Genomic DNA, 14,603 nt, shown 5'->3' with positions numbered 1-14,603 from the left:
AGGAGGAAGGTAGGCATGGTTGCAAAATAGCAACCGGAGGGGTCCTGGTGGTGATGGAGGCGTTAGGCATCCCGACTGGTGGTGGTGAGAGCAGGAGCTTGCACGGAAGCACGTGTGTGCACACACGTGCACATGCATGTGCAAATACAAGTAAACAAGGGAAAAAGCAGACAAGACAAGTACAGGCCAGTTGTACCAATGTCGCTGTGCTGATTATGATACGGTCCTACTGTTTTTCAAGATGTTGTTATTGGGGGAACTAGTAAAACTACACAGGAACTTTCTAGATTATTTCTTATAATTACTTGTCAGTCTGTAACCATCTCAGAATATAGGGGGTAATTTGTAAGAGGTACATGCTCTGTCATCCCAGCTCCAGGGATGTGGACTTGAACGGTGTGCGGTGGAGCCCGGGCAGGGGCAGGTGTCTGAGTTCCTCAGGCGAGGCCAGTGGGCAGCCAGCACGGAGATCCACCGTTGACTTCAGCTCCAGGGTGGACAGGGCTGGACAAGCCCGCACCAGGCCAACCTGGGCGTTGCCGTGTCCTCCTGGGTCTGTGGCGATTAGCCACTTTCTCTGCCAGTTCCTCCCAGAGAGTAGTGGGGTCTAGACCCAATGCGGCGGCACCAGCGATGACCCCAGGTCCCTTGCACCCCCAGAGCACGGCAGCCTCTCTGGGTTGGTACAACGAGCCGAGGGCTGAGGGTTCACACTAGGCCTGACTCCTGTGCCAGCCTGTAAAACAGGCCCTTCTGGGCCAGCAGCTGGGCAGGGCTGCCACTCTCTGCCACCTGCCCCTTGTCCATGACCAGCACCCTGCAGGGGAGAGGGAAACGAGTGGATCTTAGCAGCCCAATCGGCGTGAGCACTCTGCCACTGAAAGCCCAGCATGTCTGCTCCAGTCGAGTCTGGCCTTCCCTGCAGTTTCCGGACCCTGACAGCCACGGTGGAAGCATCGCTGGCCACGAGTCCTTGGGCTCGCCCCTTCCCCTGTGGGCACCAGGTGTGCCACCCATACAACGGGCCCTTGATAATCCATCCCAGCGCCTCTCCGGCTTTAAACCCTGCTGCCTTCCTCTGCCACTGTGGGGCCAAGGGGTAGGGGGGCGGCTGAGCGCCAGCTGGGAGAAGGGCTTACCTGGCGCAGTCCAGCACAGAGCTCAGGCGGTGGGCAATGAGCAGCACCGTGCACTGAGCAAGCCAGCTCCCGAGGGCAGCCTGCATCTGGAGCTCTGTCCCTGGGTCCACGGCAGCTGTGGCCTCATCCAGGATAAGGATCTGGGTTTTCCGGAGCAGGGCCCGCGCCAGACACAGGAGCTGCTTCTGGCCCACGCTGGGAACGAGTGGGATGGTCAGGCTGGACATTTGTGTGTCTGCCCACAGATGGGTTCCCCCGACAGCTGCGGACGTTGGGCAGGGGGCGGGGGTGTGTGTGCATGCATGCACTTCTATACGCGTCGGTCCCCAGTCCCCAGAGCTGGTAGGGACCCCCAGCCTGCCATTTTTGAGCAGGGTGACTCTTGACAAACACATTCAAAGCCCCGTGCCTCAGTTTCACCCGCAGTGAAATGGCTATTTCTATTTCTGTTCTGCAGTCTTCACTTTGTGCCGGACGTACCCTGAGTGCTTGTGCACACACTGGCCCACTGTGACTAAGGAGGGGGTGAGGACAAGGTAAGTCCCATAAAAAGTGCTCAGGTGGGGAAGTTGAGGCTCAAGGTCACACTGTCTGTGAGACCCTGACCCTGGAGACCCAGGGCCGTCTGGGGCTATTTCCTTTCGTGCTCTGCTGGTTCTCCCAGCAGTATCTCTTGAGAACCAGGACCTACTGTGGCCGTGCTGGGGGACTCTGGGCAAGTCTCAATTTGCCAATTCTGCAAAATGGGATTCGTGAGAGTGCCTCTCTGGTGACTACGGGAATAATTCTTGTTCCCTCTATCCAGGCACTGTTTCAACAACTTTACACATTAGAACTCAATCCTCATAAGGGAAGGAGATACTAACTGTAATTCGCATTTTACAGAGAAGGAGGATGAGGCCAGAAGGTTAACCCTAGGCCCAGAGTCCTATTGCTGCTAATTGGCAGAGGCTGGATTTAAAGCACGTCCAAACTCTTAGCCACCAAGCTACCCACTTCTCCAGTGTGTGGAATCTACCCACAGCCCCTTACCCTAACGCCTTCGGGGGCAGATGGTTTTCAGAATCCAGAACATCTCGGTTTTTAAAAAGGCACACACTTAACACCTAGCAACATTCTTCACAATAGCCAAAAGGTGGAAGCAACCCACGTGCCCTTCAATGAATGAATGGATGGATAAGAAAAATGCGGTCTATCTATACAATGGAATATTATTCAGTCTTAAAAAGGAAGAAAGTTCTGACACCTGCTACACCATGGAGGAACCTTGAGAACCTATGCTAAGTGAAATAAGCCAGTCACAGAAGGCAAATCCTGTAATATTCCACTTTAAATGAGGTACCCAGTGTAGCCGAATTCAAAGAAGCAGGAGGCAGGATGGCGGTTAGGGGGCTGGTGGCAGGTAGGGGGAAAAAAGAGAATTATTTTTTTAATGGGGATTGGGTTTCAGTCTTGCAAGATGACAAAGCTCTGGAGATGGGTTGCACAATGATGGGAATGTACTCAACGCTACAAACTACATTAAAAAACGATAAGGTTGCTAAATTTTATTAAAATTAATAAATTTATTATGTGTATAAATTAAATCAATTAATTAAATTAATTGATATGTGTATCTTAAATTAATTAAATTAATATGTGTATTTTACCGCAGTTAAAATTTCTTTTAAAAGGCATATGCCAGGGCCCCCTGGGTGGCTCAGTGGTTTAAGCACCTGACTCTTGATTTCAGCTCAGGTCATGATCTCAGGGCCCTGAGGTCAAGCCTGAGTCGCGCTTCATGCTGGGTATGGAGTCTGCTTAAGATTCTCTCTCTCCCTCTCCCTCTGCCCCTCCTGCCTCTACTCACCCTCTCTCTCTCTCTCTCTTAAAAAAAAAAAAAGTCATGCCATATGTTACTCGATACCCAGTGAGCATGGGGTTAGCACCCAATATCAAACACAATGCCTTTGGAGCAAAATAAGTGCTGAGTGGGATAAAGGAAGACTGGAAGTAGCCTTCTGTCAGTAAAGGTTGGGTCTTGTCACCCAAATAAATTTAGGGACTGAACTTAGGAAAAAGAAACTGGGTATTCAGAGACTGTGTTGGGGTTTGAATTGCAGATAAGGGATGGGATTCGTACTGGCAGTGTTCACCGAATGGGGCTGGTAGTCCTATGGTGGGGGGCATTCCAGGGTCTACTATCCTGGGGATGGCGCTGGGGAGCCCTGGCTTCTCCCAGGTCCTGGTCGTGGTGGGGCAAGCCTACCTCAGGTCGGAACCTTGGTCGGTGCACTCATACTGCAGCTGCCCGGGCAGGCTGGCCACCAAGGGTCTGAGCTGCACCATCTCCAAGGCTTCCCAGATGGCTTCATCCGTGTGCTCGTCCAGCATGTCGAGGTTCATCCGCAGAGAGCCGGGGAACAGCGTGGGGTCCTGGTCGGAAGGGGCAGCAGGTCAGAGCCGGGCCCAACTGGGCCTCCCGCCTCGGCCCACCCTATTCCCCAGACCTCACCTGGGGGATGATGGTGATTCTGGAGCGCAGCGTGTGCAGCCCCACGTGTGCGATGGGGACCCCGTCGATCCAAATCCCCCCCTCGGCTGCCTCCAGAAGCCGCAGGAGGCCCCCGGCCAGGGAGGACTTCCCGGCCCCTGTCCTGCCAACGATGCCCACCTGTGGGGGGGGGAGGCAAGGCTCGTTCTGAGCAGGCCTGGCCAGAGGAAAGCAGGCCACAGGCTGGAGGGGCCCTGGGCATCTGGGCAAGGAGATGCCTGCATCCAAGATCCATCCATCTACCCATTATCCTTTGAGCACCCACTGTCCTGTCATCTGTCTACCTTCCCATATATTCATCCCTTCTTTCTGCACATCACTGTCTTCCTCTCACCTTTCCCATCTTGCTCCCCATTCCCCCAGCCTTGAAGCTATACCCTGCCCTTCCATTACTCCTTCCTTCTCTCCCCGTCTCAACCGATTCATGTCCCATCCTTCCGTCCATCCTCCTATCCATCCTTCCAGTCATTTCCTGTCCTTTCTTCCTCTCCATCCATCCATCTCCCTTCCCAGCCCATCCATATCTCATCCTTCCATCCATCTGCCCATTGCTGTATCCGCCCCCCCCAACCCTCCTCAGTGTTTACTGTTGCATTCTCAATGTCCGACACTCCGCAGAGGTTCAACACAATTTGTTCAAGAAATCAATGAAATGTGCCACCCATTGTGTGACAGGCATTTCCTAGCCTCCAGGAATATAGATATTAAGGGGTCCTGGCTCCACAGGGCTCCCTGGCTGGTCTTGGAAATAGTGCAACTGAGCAACCCTAATCGGAATATGGCGAGATGAATAAATCCCCTCTATAATCAGACTCTGGACCTGAAGCTGCCTGGCAGAGGCAGTAATGGGGTAATCAGGGAAGGCTTCGGGGTGGAGGGGATTCTTGAGTGGAATCTTGCAGGGTGAGGAGGAGTTTAGGAAGGGCGAAGAGTCCAGGTAAACCACACCAAGTGCCAGGGCGTAAAGTCCCCAAGGGCAGCACCACGTGCGCACCTGGCTCAGCGAGGCAGCTGTTGCACAAGGGTTGGCTAAGAAGCCCGGGCAGGGCAATGCATGGAGAGTTGGGCGCGGCCTTGAATGCCAAGCTCAGGAGTCTGGCCTTTACTCTGAGGGAAGCTGGCAGCAGGTGGAAGGTCTCAAGCAGGGGAACGACACGCCCAAATCAAGATCATAGGAAAACAGATTGGAGGTGGTGAACGGGGAGACTGGGGGCTCGGCGGGGGGCCTGGGGCAGTCCAGGAGGAGGCAGGGAGGATGTGCACATGGGTGGGGAGTCAAATGGACTAAGCCTCTGTAAAATGGGGTAAAACTGGTGCTTCTTCATAGGATTGTTGTCAGGGTAAAGCTGCAAAGGATAATAATAGAAGCACTGGCAAACATCTTGCAGCGCTTGCCACGTGCCAGGCACCGTTCCAGGCAGTGTATGGGTATAAGTCGGGTGAACTTCTCAACTGCTCTGTGGGGCTGACATTATGGTTCCCATCTTACAGATGGTAAAACTGAGATCAAGGCATGAAGCGACTTGCCCAAGGTCAGCCGTGGCAAAGCCGGGAACTGAGGCCACACAAACCGGAGAAGGTACGTGGAGCCCTGAGCGCTCAGCCCCGGCATGAGCAGGTGTTCAGCTACGGTCAGAGGTGAAAAGAAAGAAGGGGGTCGGGGAGCTGCCTCCTCATCTGGGAGCACCGGGGGCGGGGGGGTGCGTTTCACCAAGATGACGGCAGGTGTGGGGAAGACTGCAGGTTCAGGCAGGGTGGGGTGGGTGTGCGGATGAGGGGGTGCAGGAGGCAGCGGGTGCTCAGGGCCTGGGCTCCACCCCGGGCCAGGGCTCCGTGGGGAGGGGGTGCGGGAGGGCCGCCCACCTTCTCTCCAGCGTGGATCTTGAAGGACACGCCCCGGACGGCCAGCGGGAGCTCAGGGTGGTGTCTCAGCCCGAAGTCCCGGAACTCCACCTGCCCCCCGTGAGGCCAGGGAGACCGGGCTGCGCAGGCGGGCAGCCTCCAGGGCGCCTGGGGCAGGAGGGGACATGGGTCAGAGGAGCCTCTCTCCCTTCTGGAAAATGGGCTTGTTTATGGCTGTGGCGGGGCTGGAGGGGGCATGGAACACAGCAGAGCTACAAACAACATCCAGGATTCTAGAAGTATTGACTACTCCGTATTCCTCTTATTAGCCACTATCGAGGCTCACAGAATATCCCGTCTTCCTCTAGAAGGGGGAGACAGGCCCCTCTTGTCTCCGTGAAGAGGGCGAGGTTGCACAGGGGGTGTCATGAGCTGCCACTGGCTGTTCCTGTGACCTGGCACGGGCCCTCCACCCCCCGGAGGGGACAGGAGCTCAGTAAGAGCAGTGCACATGTGTGGAGTGTCTCCAGGGTGCCCCCCGGGACACCAGCGCAGTCAGCCTTGCCTTGTCGCCCTTCCGTCACTGTCACCTCGCTGTGATGTGTCCGTAATGTCACTGTTGTGCTGCGGTTACCCATGGTCCCCGGTCACGCAGAAGAATGACCTGCTTTGCCCAAGTGAAGAAGCAAAGGAACCAGGATCTGTCCTGGCTTCTTAACCATTACCGCCGCGCTGGCTGTGACACCAGCCCACAGGGACAGGGGCTCTAGCGCCCGCGTCCACAGCTGCATCCCTGCGCGTCCCCACCCATCACCTCCTTGGGCGTCTGGACATAGTCCTTCATCCGCTCCACCGACACGATGCTGCTCGCCAGGTCTGTCCAGCTGCGAACAGCCCACTGCAGTGTCTGGGTCACCTGGTGGGAGAAGACACCTTGGGCTGGCTTCCTGCAGGCCCCCCTGGCAGCCCCGAGGCGGGGGGCGGGAGGCAGGACCTGGCAGACAGGGGGATGGGATGTGGCTGCCGCTGCCAGGACCCTTCCTCTCTCCCTTCCGTAGAACTGGACTATGCGGAGCAGAAGCTTGTCTGAACCGTCTTGATGCAGGTGGGGAGACAGGACCAGAGAGGGCACGTGGCCCTCCCACAGACACACCGCAGGACCCAGGCTCACTGACTTCCATCCTGAGAGGTTTCTATGCCTTGATTTCTCATCATTTTGCCTCATTGTAAAATGAGGATAATAACAGTATCTCTGATGGGTTGTGGGCAGGGTTAAATGAGTTAATATTTGTCAAGCTGTTAGAACAATGCTTCATTCATAAAGAATGCTATATATTTTTTTTTCTATATATATGTTTTTCCTTCACAGGATCTGATAGTATTTTTTAGTTATTAATATTATAAATAATATATTAATATTATAAAATATGGCATACATAAATATTAATATAAATATAATAGTATAATATAGTTATATAATATTAATTAGTTATTATCAACTATATATTAATATATTAAGTTATAATCTTAATAGTTAATAAAAATTATAATATTAATAGTTAATTATAATTAATAGTTAAGAGTTCATTAACTATTAGTAGTTGTAATTGATTAATTTAATATTAATTGAATATAATTAATTAATAGTCAATAAAACTTAACAATGCACTGGAAATGTACTTTATATGCCCTGTCTCAACTAGTCTTTACAATGTGTGAAGAGATTACTGACCCATTTCTCAGATGAGCACACTGAGGCTCTGGGAGGGAAGACTCTAGCCCAAAGTCCAGGAAGGTCACCTCAGCTAAGCTTCTATAGAGCTATGTTTTCCTCACTGGTCAGTTGTCTGGCCCTGGGTCCTTGAAGGCCCCACTGGCAGGGGTGTGTCAGTCCCGGGTGTTGGGAGTACCTGCAGGGCAGCAGAGACCGAGAAGCCCACGAGGCCGGCGCTAAGGTGGGCCTTGCTCAGCACGGCACACATGGCGGCTGCCAGCACCAGCATGTTCCCCAGCAGCTCCAGGTTGGCAGCCAGCCACCTGCGAGGGGAGGCAGGTGAGAGCAGGGTCAGCAGGGGCCCTCCCTGCACAAGGACCGGCCATCGTGCCACCGTGAGTCCCCCAGGGGCCTCAGCAATTGTCCCCTCCACACCCCAGGCCCCACTCAAGCTCAGTGGGTGGGGGAAGTTGATGCTTTCCTGTCTCACCTGTGCCCAGTTCAGAGCCTGGCACACAGTAGGTGCTCAAGTAAAGTTTTGCCCTGGTGCCACTTTTCTGTCGCTGGGATATGCCTGGCCATATCCCTTGTGTTCCCCTTGCCTGAACCCAGCTTCCATCTCATCTTTATGTGCAAGTCAGCTCAAATGCCGCCTCTTGCGAAAGCCCTCTGGACTGCTCCTCCCTTTCTCTCAAACAGGTCACTGATGATTTCATAACAGTTACCACTCTTTATAACAAAACTATTTAATCAGTCCTTGACTGTGAACTCCAAGAGGGCAGTGGCTTTGTCTTGTTCACAACTCTGTCCTCAGGACCTAGCATAGGACCCAGCACATAGTAGGTGCTCACTGAATAATACATTAAGTGGATGAATAAATACGCACCCCCTTCTCCTGGATTCCTACTCTACCATTCATTCATTCAACACACATGTATTGAGCATCTACTGTGTGCCGTGCACGCTGGAGATGCTGGGGACACAGAGTGACCTGGTATTAAAATCCCTGACTTCAGAGAGCTCTGGGCTTTCCTACAATATACTATCTAGTTCCCCAAAGAATCCCACAAAGTGGAGTATTGCTGTCCTGTTTGACAGGTGAGGACACTAAGGCTCAGAAGTAGGTCGTTGCCTAAGTCCACACACATAGGTCTTTGAAGCCACGGTGCTCCGACCAGGAAACACAAACCTTCCCCAGCAGGTCATGGGTTTCAGCAAAGTGGCCAACACATGAATAAAGAAACCACTTCCTAGATGGCTGACCTTGAGACAGCCCCTTTGTTTCCTCAAATCCCAGTGGAACCATCTGTGGAATGAGATGACGCCTGGCTCCTTACACTTGAGAGGATTAAATGAGATATGCCACATGTGGCACGGAAATCCCTGGGCCCTCCACATAGTAGGTGCATTCTAGATGTCTGTGAGGTCTTTCCTCCCTCGGTTTACCCCAGGAAGAGGTGGAATAGGTCATCCAGAAGGCATATGGGATTGAGACACAGCCCACAGCCCCAGGGCCTGAGAGCCACAGCTGGCCAGGGACCCAGGGCATAAAGGAGAAAGGAATTCACATTTATTGAGTTCTTACTGTGTGCTTGCCCTCTCCACACTGTGGCACCAGGGTGCCTGGATGTGAAGCCTGACTCCACCACGTGTTTGCTGTGTGGCCCTGGGCAAGTCCCTAAATCTCTGTGCCTGAGGTCCACCCTCTCCAGAACAGCCTCTGCCTCGTGGGTTATTCATAGGACTCAGTGAATACATCCATGTAGAGTGCTCAGAACCGGGCCGGGCATGCGGTAAGCATGTTACAAGCACCAGCTGAGTGCATGTATTGGATCCCGAGAGCCACCCCGTGAATGCCGTCCCCCTTTGACAAAGGAGGCTCAGAGAGGTACGTAACCTGCCTGGGATGGCCCAGCTAGGAAGTTGCAGAGCTGGGATTTGAGCCCATGTCTGTCTGTGCTCAGACACTTTGTTACTGAAAGGAGGCTGGGGGTGCTTATGTAGCTGCTCTATCACCAAGGCAACAGAGGCTTCTTCCCTTCGGCTGCTCTCTGTACCTGCTGCCCCTCTGCGGCTGTGGACTCCTCAGGCCACGCTCCCAAATGCACCCACATGGTATGTAGCCTCGGTTTTATCCCTGACTATGTGACCTTGGGCAGGCCACGTGATCTCTCTGGCTGCACAGTAGGACACTGGGTCTCACTCTCTGGGGACACAGATGTGTTTGTAGTACAGGGCCTTCTCCGCCCCAAGGCTCTTCGTACCTGTCAGCCACCAGCCGTGGGAAATTGACTCTCTGGCTTTCATCCACGTGTGTGTCATTCTGAGCCACAAAACGGCACTGGGCCTGGAAGGCTCTGACCACTGCGCTGCCCTGGAACGTCTCGGCCACGTGGGAGCACACGAATGAGTGCCTGGCTGACTCCAGGCGTCGGAGCTGGCATATGCTGGCCACATACAGGCTCTGAAGCGAGAACAGGTGAGGAGGGGAGAAGTCACAGATTGAGACAGGTAGTTTGGGGAGCACAGGGGAGCCTCAAGTACAGAGTTTCAGCTTGCTGTATGACCTTGGGCTAGTCGCTTTCCCTCTCTGGGTTCCCATCTCCTTACAGAATCAGAGTTACGTGGTTCTTTTTAAGATCACCTAGGAAGCTCAAAAACCGTCCAGTGCCCCATTCCAGAACTATTAAATCAGAATCTCTGGTGGGGTTCCCTTGGCCTTGGTATTTAAAAAAAAAAAAACTTCTGGGTGATTCTAATGTACAGCCAGGATTGAGAAATCACTCCTCTCATGCAACTAGGCTGTCTCATTCCCAGGTCTTAGGCCAACTGCTTCACTCAGGGCCAGTCAGTATGGGAACAAGACCATAAAGGACAAGGAAGCCAGTTGGCCAAGCAGAATTCATTCACATAAGTCAAGCTTCCATGGCAGGCTCTGGGAACATAACAATCCACAAATAATATGAGGTGTTATTTGGTTTGGGGTTGCAGTGTGTGCGCAGCCAGAGAGGGTGTGCATTTGCTGAACACCCAGGCTGTGTGCTAGGCTCTTTACAAACAGTATTTATTAACATGAGCTGGGCGTTAGTGGGCTTCACGGTTTACAGATGAGAACACCTGAGGCCCAGAGGGATAAAGCGGCTGGTTCAGGTCTCTACGGCAAGTAAGTGGCAGGGCCTGGATTCAAACCCACCTTTGCCCAACCCAAAAGCTGTCCCTCCCCAAGTCAAGAAGACACAGAGAAGATAGTGGTGGTTGTGGTTTTTGTCTGGCTACCATGGTTCTTTCTACTCTATTTCTGATTTCCTGGGGTGGGGCTTGGGGGGGGGGAGTTCAACCATGGGACCAGATGGTGGAGGTGGTGGCATGACACAGCCTAGCCGGTTGGGGTAGCCATCCCTTTGGTCGCTCTGATTAGCCCAGGGATAAGCACATGCCCCGAAGTAGGCAACTCTAATCTTTCCTGGGTCTGACGTATGAATGCTGAGCTGGAGAACAGGTTACTTTGTGCTGGTGTTGCTGAGGGGGATGCTGGGAGCACAGGGTTGCCAGGGGCCATCTGACCTGCCCCTGGAAAGAGAGTGTGTACAAAATCAGGCCAAGCAGACTAAAGCCAGCGTGCACCAGGGTTACCTGAGGGGTTTGTTAAAACCCAGATTTCTGGGCTCCATTTCCACAATAGCTGAGTCTGTAAGTCTTGGATGGGGCCCGAGAACATGCCTTTCTAACTAGCTCCCGGCTGGTACTGATGCTGCTGTTCTGAGACCACACTTTGAGCCCCACTGAGCAAAGCCATGGAGAGACTATACAGCATCCTGGTGACAACTGGCCCACCCTGCACTTTAGGGGTGTCAGTCATTAAATTCTATCCTTTTGTTTAAAGCTAATGAAACGGGATGCCTGGGTGGCTCAGTGGATGAGGGTCAGCCTTTGGCTCAGGGCGTGATCCCAGTCCCAGGATTGAGTCCCACACTGGGCCCCCCCGCAGGGAGCCTGCTTCTCCCTCTGCCTGTGGTCTCTGCCTCTCTGTGTCTCTCATGAATAAATAAATAAAATATTGAAAAAAATAAAAATAAAGCTAATGAAACAATTTCTCTGGCAACTGGAAGAGTCAAACTTAATGCAGCAGTCTCTGAGACCTTGCAGTGCCTTCATGGTGTCCAGATAACTGGAAAAGATGAAGCTGATTTCAGCAGCAGCCACAGGACAAAATCTTAGCTATTAAGAACTTTGACGTGGACCATTGGGAGACAGACGAGTATAGGGTGTTGGAAATAAATTGTGGTGTCTCTGCCTCTGGGATTCTTCTAGGGATGGCCCCTGGATGCCCATTGTGCAGAACCTCCTACACAGAATGCTGCCCAGAGACAGGGGACTGGATGAGGTGACCTGAGCTGAGCCCCGGAACCTCCTCAATCTCTCCCTACCTGAAACCCAGCATAGAAGACCAGCAGCGGCAGGATGGCCACCATAGCCAGAGGGGTGGCCACTGTCACCACCAGGCTGACCTCCAGGAGTCCAAAGACATAAATCAGCAAGGACCGGAGTTTGTCTGGGATGTCCACATCAACTATGTCTGTCTCTTTGGAGAAGCGATTCAGTAGGTTCCCGATGGGGGTCCGCTCAAAGAAGCCGATGGGAGACCGCATCACATCCCACAGAAGTCTCTGGAAAAGCAGACTGGATGCCCGGATCCCCCCTAGGAGCACCATGGCCATGGAGGCAAACAGCCCAACGGCTGGGGAGAGAGAAGTATCAGAGCATGAGAGCTGAGACCACCTCCCAACCCCCCATGGTAGACAACTTATGATTTGACCCTCCTGCTAATCCCTCAATGGAACCCTCCTGTACAGGTTGAATATTATGCCTCCCACCCTCCAAATATATGTCCACCAGGAACCTCAGTATGTGAACTTATTTGGAAATGGGATCTTTGGAGAGGTTTTCAGTGAAAGAGCTTGAGATGATACCACCTTGGATATAGGGTGGCTTCTAAATTCAATGACTAGTGTCCTTACAAGAAGACATCCAGAGACCAGAGGAGGTGGTGTGAAGACAGGCAAAGACACAACAAGCCAAGAATTGCTGGCCCCCAGCAGAAGCTAGGAGAGAGGCATGGGAGCGTTGCTCCCCCAGAGCCTCTGAGAAGAACCAGTCCTGCTGAGAGCTTGGTTTGGGGGCTTCTGGCTTCAGGGCTATGAGAGTTAAGTTTCTGTTGTTCTGAGCTCCCAGGTGTGTGGCCATTTGTGTCAGTCCTAGGGAACTCACATGCCCGCTTCCTCCCCATCTGATCTACGGACTTGGGATGCGGCCAGCTTGCTCCCTGTCTCTGGGGCCGAGCAGATTGGACCCCTGGCCAATCCAAACACTGCAGTTGGCCTGTCCTCACCCCAGTCCTCAGCTGTCCCCAACATCTGGGGGCCAGGATTCTGCATTTGCTGATGAGTCTGGCAGAGACTCTGGGGGGCCCAGGAGGGGAGGGATGGGCCATGTCCCCACCCCCACCCCCAAGCTTTATCTGAAGGATGCATTTGGGCCCAGGAGGTTGGCACAGACAGTCATGAAGGGCAGGGTAAGCCAGGGACGGGCAGGCCAGGGAGCCCTGAGCACCTCGGAGGGAGGCTGGGAGGATGGAGGGCGAGGGGTACCTTGAAGGCAGCCCAGGATCCCGAAGATTGAGCCCCGCAAAGCCGCCTGCGTCTGCCGCCCGTCCATGGTGGGATCGTCCGCCCACAGGCTCAGCCAGTAACCGTGACAAAAGGAGGCCACTTGCTGGCAGAGGAAGAGGAAGAGAGCGTAGACACAGAGGGGAACACCCACAGCCTGGAAGTAGCTCAGGTACATGGTGGCCTTTACCTGTAGCGCAGGTGGGGGTGGTGGGGGCAGAGGGAGGTGAGGCGGGGAAAGACCAGGCGAGGCTCTCAAAACACATCAGCGGGGCACATGGAACACGATGCAGACCTTACGGGTCCCTCCTCGGGGCCTCCCACCTGGAGTACGTCTCTCCTTCAGCCCCACCGGCCTCCAGGCCCCCTTCCTCTGCAGAACCCTCAGAGGGCCTGTCAGCCGAGAAGGTGACAGGCTGTGGCACTTTCTGGCTTGGGAGTAATTTACTGAACACATCCTGCGGGACCAGCACGTGTCTCTGCCCCCATCAGAATTCCCACCTGACAGATAAGGAAACTGAGGCATGAAGAGGTTAAGATGCTTGCTTCAGGTCCAGCTCCCATGAATCTGAAGTTCTTCATGTGGCCACAGCCAGAGCAAACTTCTGGAAACATCATCCTGACCCCATCTTGCTGTTGCTGACCTGCTCATGGCTTTCTCTTGCTCTCAGAAGAAATACCAAACCTCTAGTCTATGTCTCTGACCTTACCTCCTACTCACTGTCTGCTGGTCTTCTGGGATCCTCTTTTTTCCTCTGGCACCCTAAGCTCTTTCTCACCTCAGAACCCTTGCACCTGTTGTTCCCTCTGCCTGGAATGCTCTCCCCCTGCTCTATCTGAGGCTGGTCTCTTGCTTTAGGGCTCAGCTAAGTGTCACTCCTCAGAGCATCTCAACCCAAGTAGGCTCCTGACCCTCCGCTGGCTGGTCCCCATCTCGTTGCCCTTCTTTATTTTTTATAGCATTTATCACTATCTAGTATCACATTGCTTGGTAGCCTCATTGTTTGCTGCTTGTCTCCCTTCACTAGTGTGCAATCTCCACCACAGCATAGACATTGCCTGGCAGTGTGGGTTCTGTGAATGTTTTCTGGGTGGATAAGTGAGTGGATGGTCAGGTGGGATAATGGGTGATTGGGCGAGTGGGTGAATAAATGGTAGATGGGTGAATGGGAGAATAAATGAGTAAGTCTGTAGTTGAGTGGGTGCATAGGTGAGTTGATGGAAGGATGGGCAAGTGGATGAATGGGTAGATAGATGGAAGATGAGTATATGGATAGGAGGGTGGATGGATGGATAAGTGGGTACAAGGTGGATAGATGGGTAGGTGGATGGATAAGTGGGTGCATGGATAGATAGTTGGGTGGGTGGATGGATGGATGGATGGATGGAGAGTAGGTAGATGGCTAGATAGATGGAAGATGGGTACTGCATGGATAAGTGGGTGGATGGGTAGATGATAGTAAGTGGATGGCTGGATGAGTGAATGGGTGGGGGGTTGAGTGAGATGAATAGATGAGCAGGTAGATGGGTAGGTAGATGGATGGGTAAGAAGGAGGGAGGGGGTGAGTGGTGAATGGGAGGAAAGGTAGAGCAACAGGAATGAGTGAGTAGGTAGGTGGGTGGATGGGTGGACAAAGCAGCATAGAAGAAAAGAAATAGTACAAGCTGCAGATTCTGGCTCCCTTGGATTTGAGTCCCCGGGTGGTCCC

At 53.2% G+C, this 14,603-nt stretch overlaps 1 protein-coding gene across 4 annotated transcripts in view; it reads right to left on the bottom strand.

Moving 5' to 3' along the window:
• Positions 1 to 180: 180 nt before the first annotated feature.
• ABCC6 (ATP binding cassette subfamily C member 6) overlaps positions 181 to 14,603 on the bottom strand; it is a 49,568-nt gene continuing 35,145 nt past the window's right edge. For 3 of the 4 annotated variants that reach the window (XM_026003172.2, XM_072753781.1, XM_026003175.2), the window contains 10 exons: positions 12,877 to 13,084; positions 11,656 to 11,966; positions 9,493 to 9,692; positions 7,425 to 7,551; positions 6,329 to 6,430; positions 5,536 to 5,682; positions 3,634 to 3,792; positions 3,388 to 3,554; positions 1,140 to 1,334; positions 181 to 817 (listed from right to left, as the gene is read on the bottom strand). In XM_026003172.2, coding sequence (XP_025858957.1) covers positions 709 to 817; positions 1,140 to 1,334; positions 3,388 to 3,554; positions 3,634 to 3,792; positions 5,536 to 5,682; positions 6,329 to 6,430; positions 7,425 to 7,551; positions 9,493 to 9,692; positions 11,656 to 11,966; positions 12,877 to 13,084 — 1,725 coding nt within the window. In that variant the 3' untranslated portion in view covers positions 181 to 708. The remainder of the gene's footprint in view (positions 818 to 1,139; positions 1,335 to 3,387; positions 3,555 to 3,633; positions 3,793 to 5,535; positions 5,683 to 6,328; positions 6,431 to 7,424; positions 7,552 to 9,492; positions 9,693 to 11,655; positions 11,967 to 12,876; positions 13,085 to 14,603) is intronic. The other variant, XM_026003174.2, reaches the window with a different exon arrangement.

Source organism: Vulpes vulpes, chromosome 3 (genome assembly GCF_048418805.1).
Source record: "Vulpes vulpes isolate BD-2025 chromosome 3, VulVul3, whole genome shotgun sequence".
NCBI lineage: Eukaryota > Metazoa > Chordata > Mammalia > Carnivora > Canidae > Vulpes > Vulpes vulpes.
This window is presented reverse-complemented; position numbering and strand designations above follow the sequence as displayed.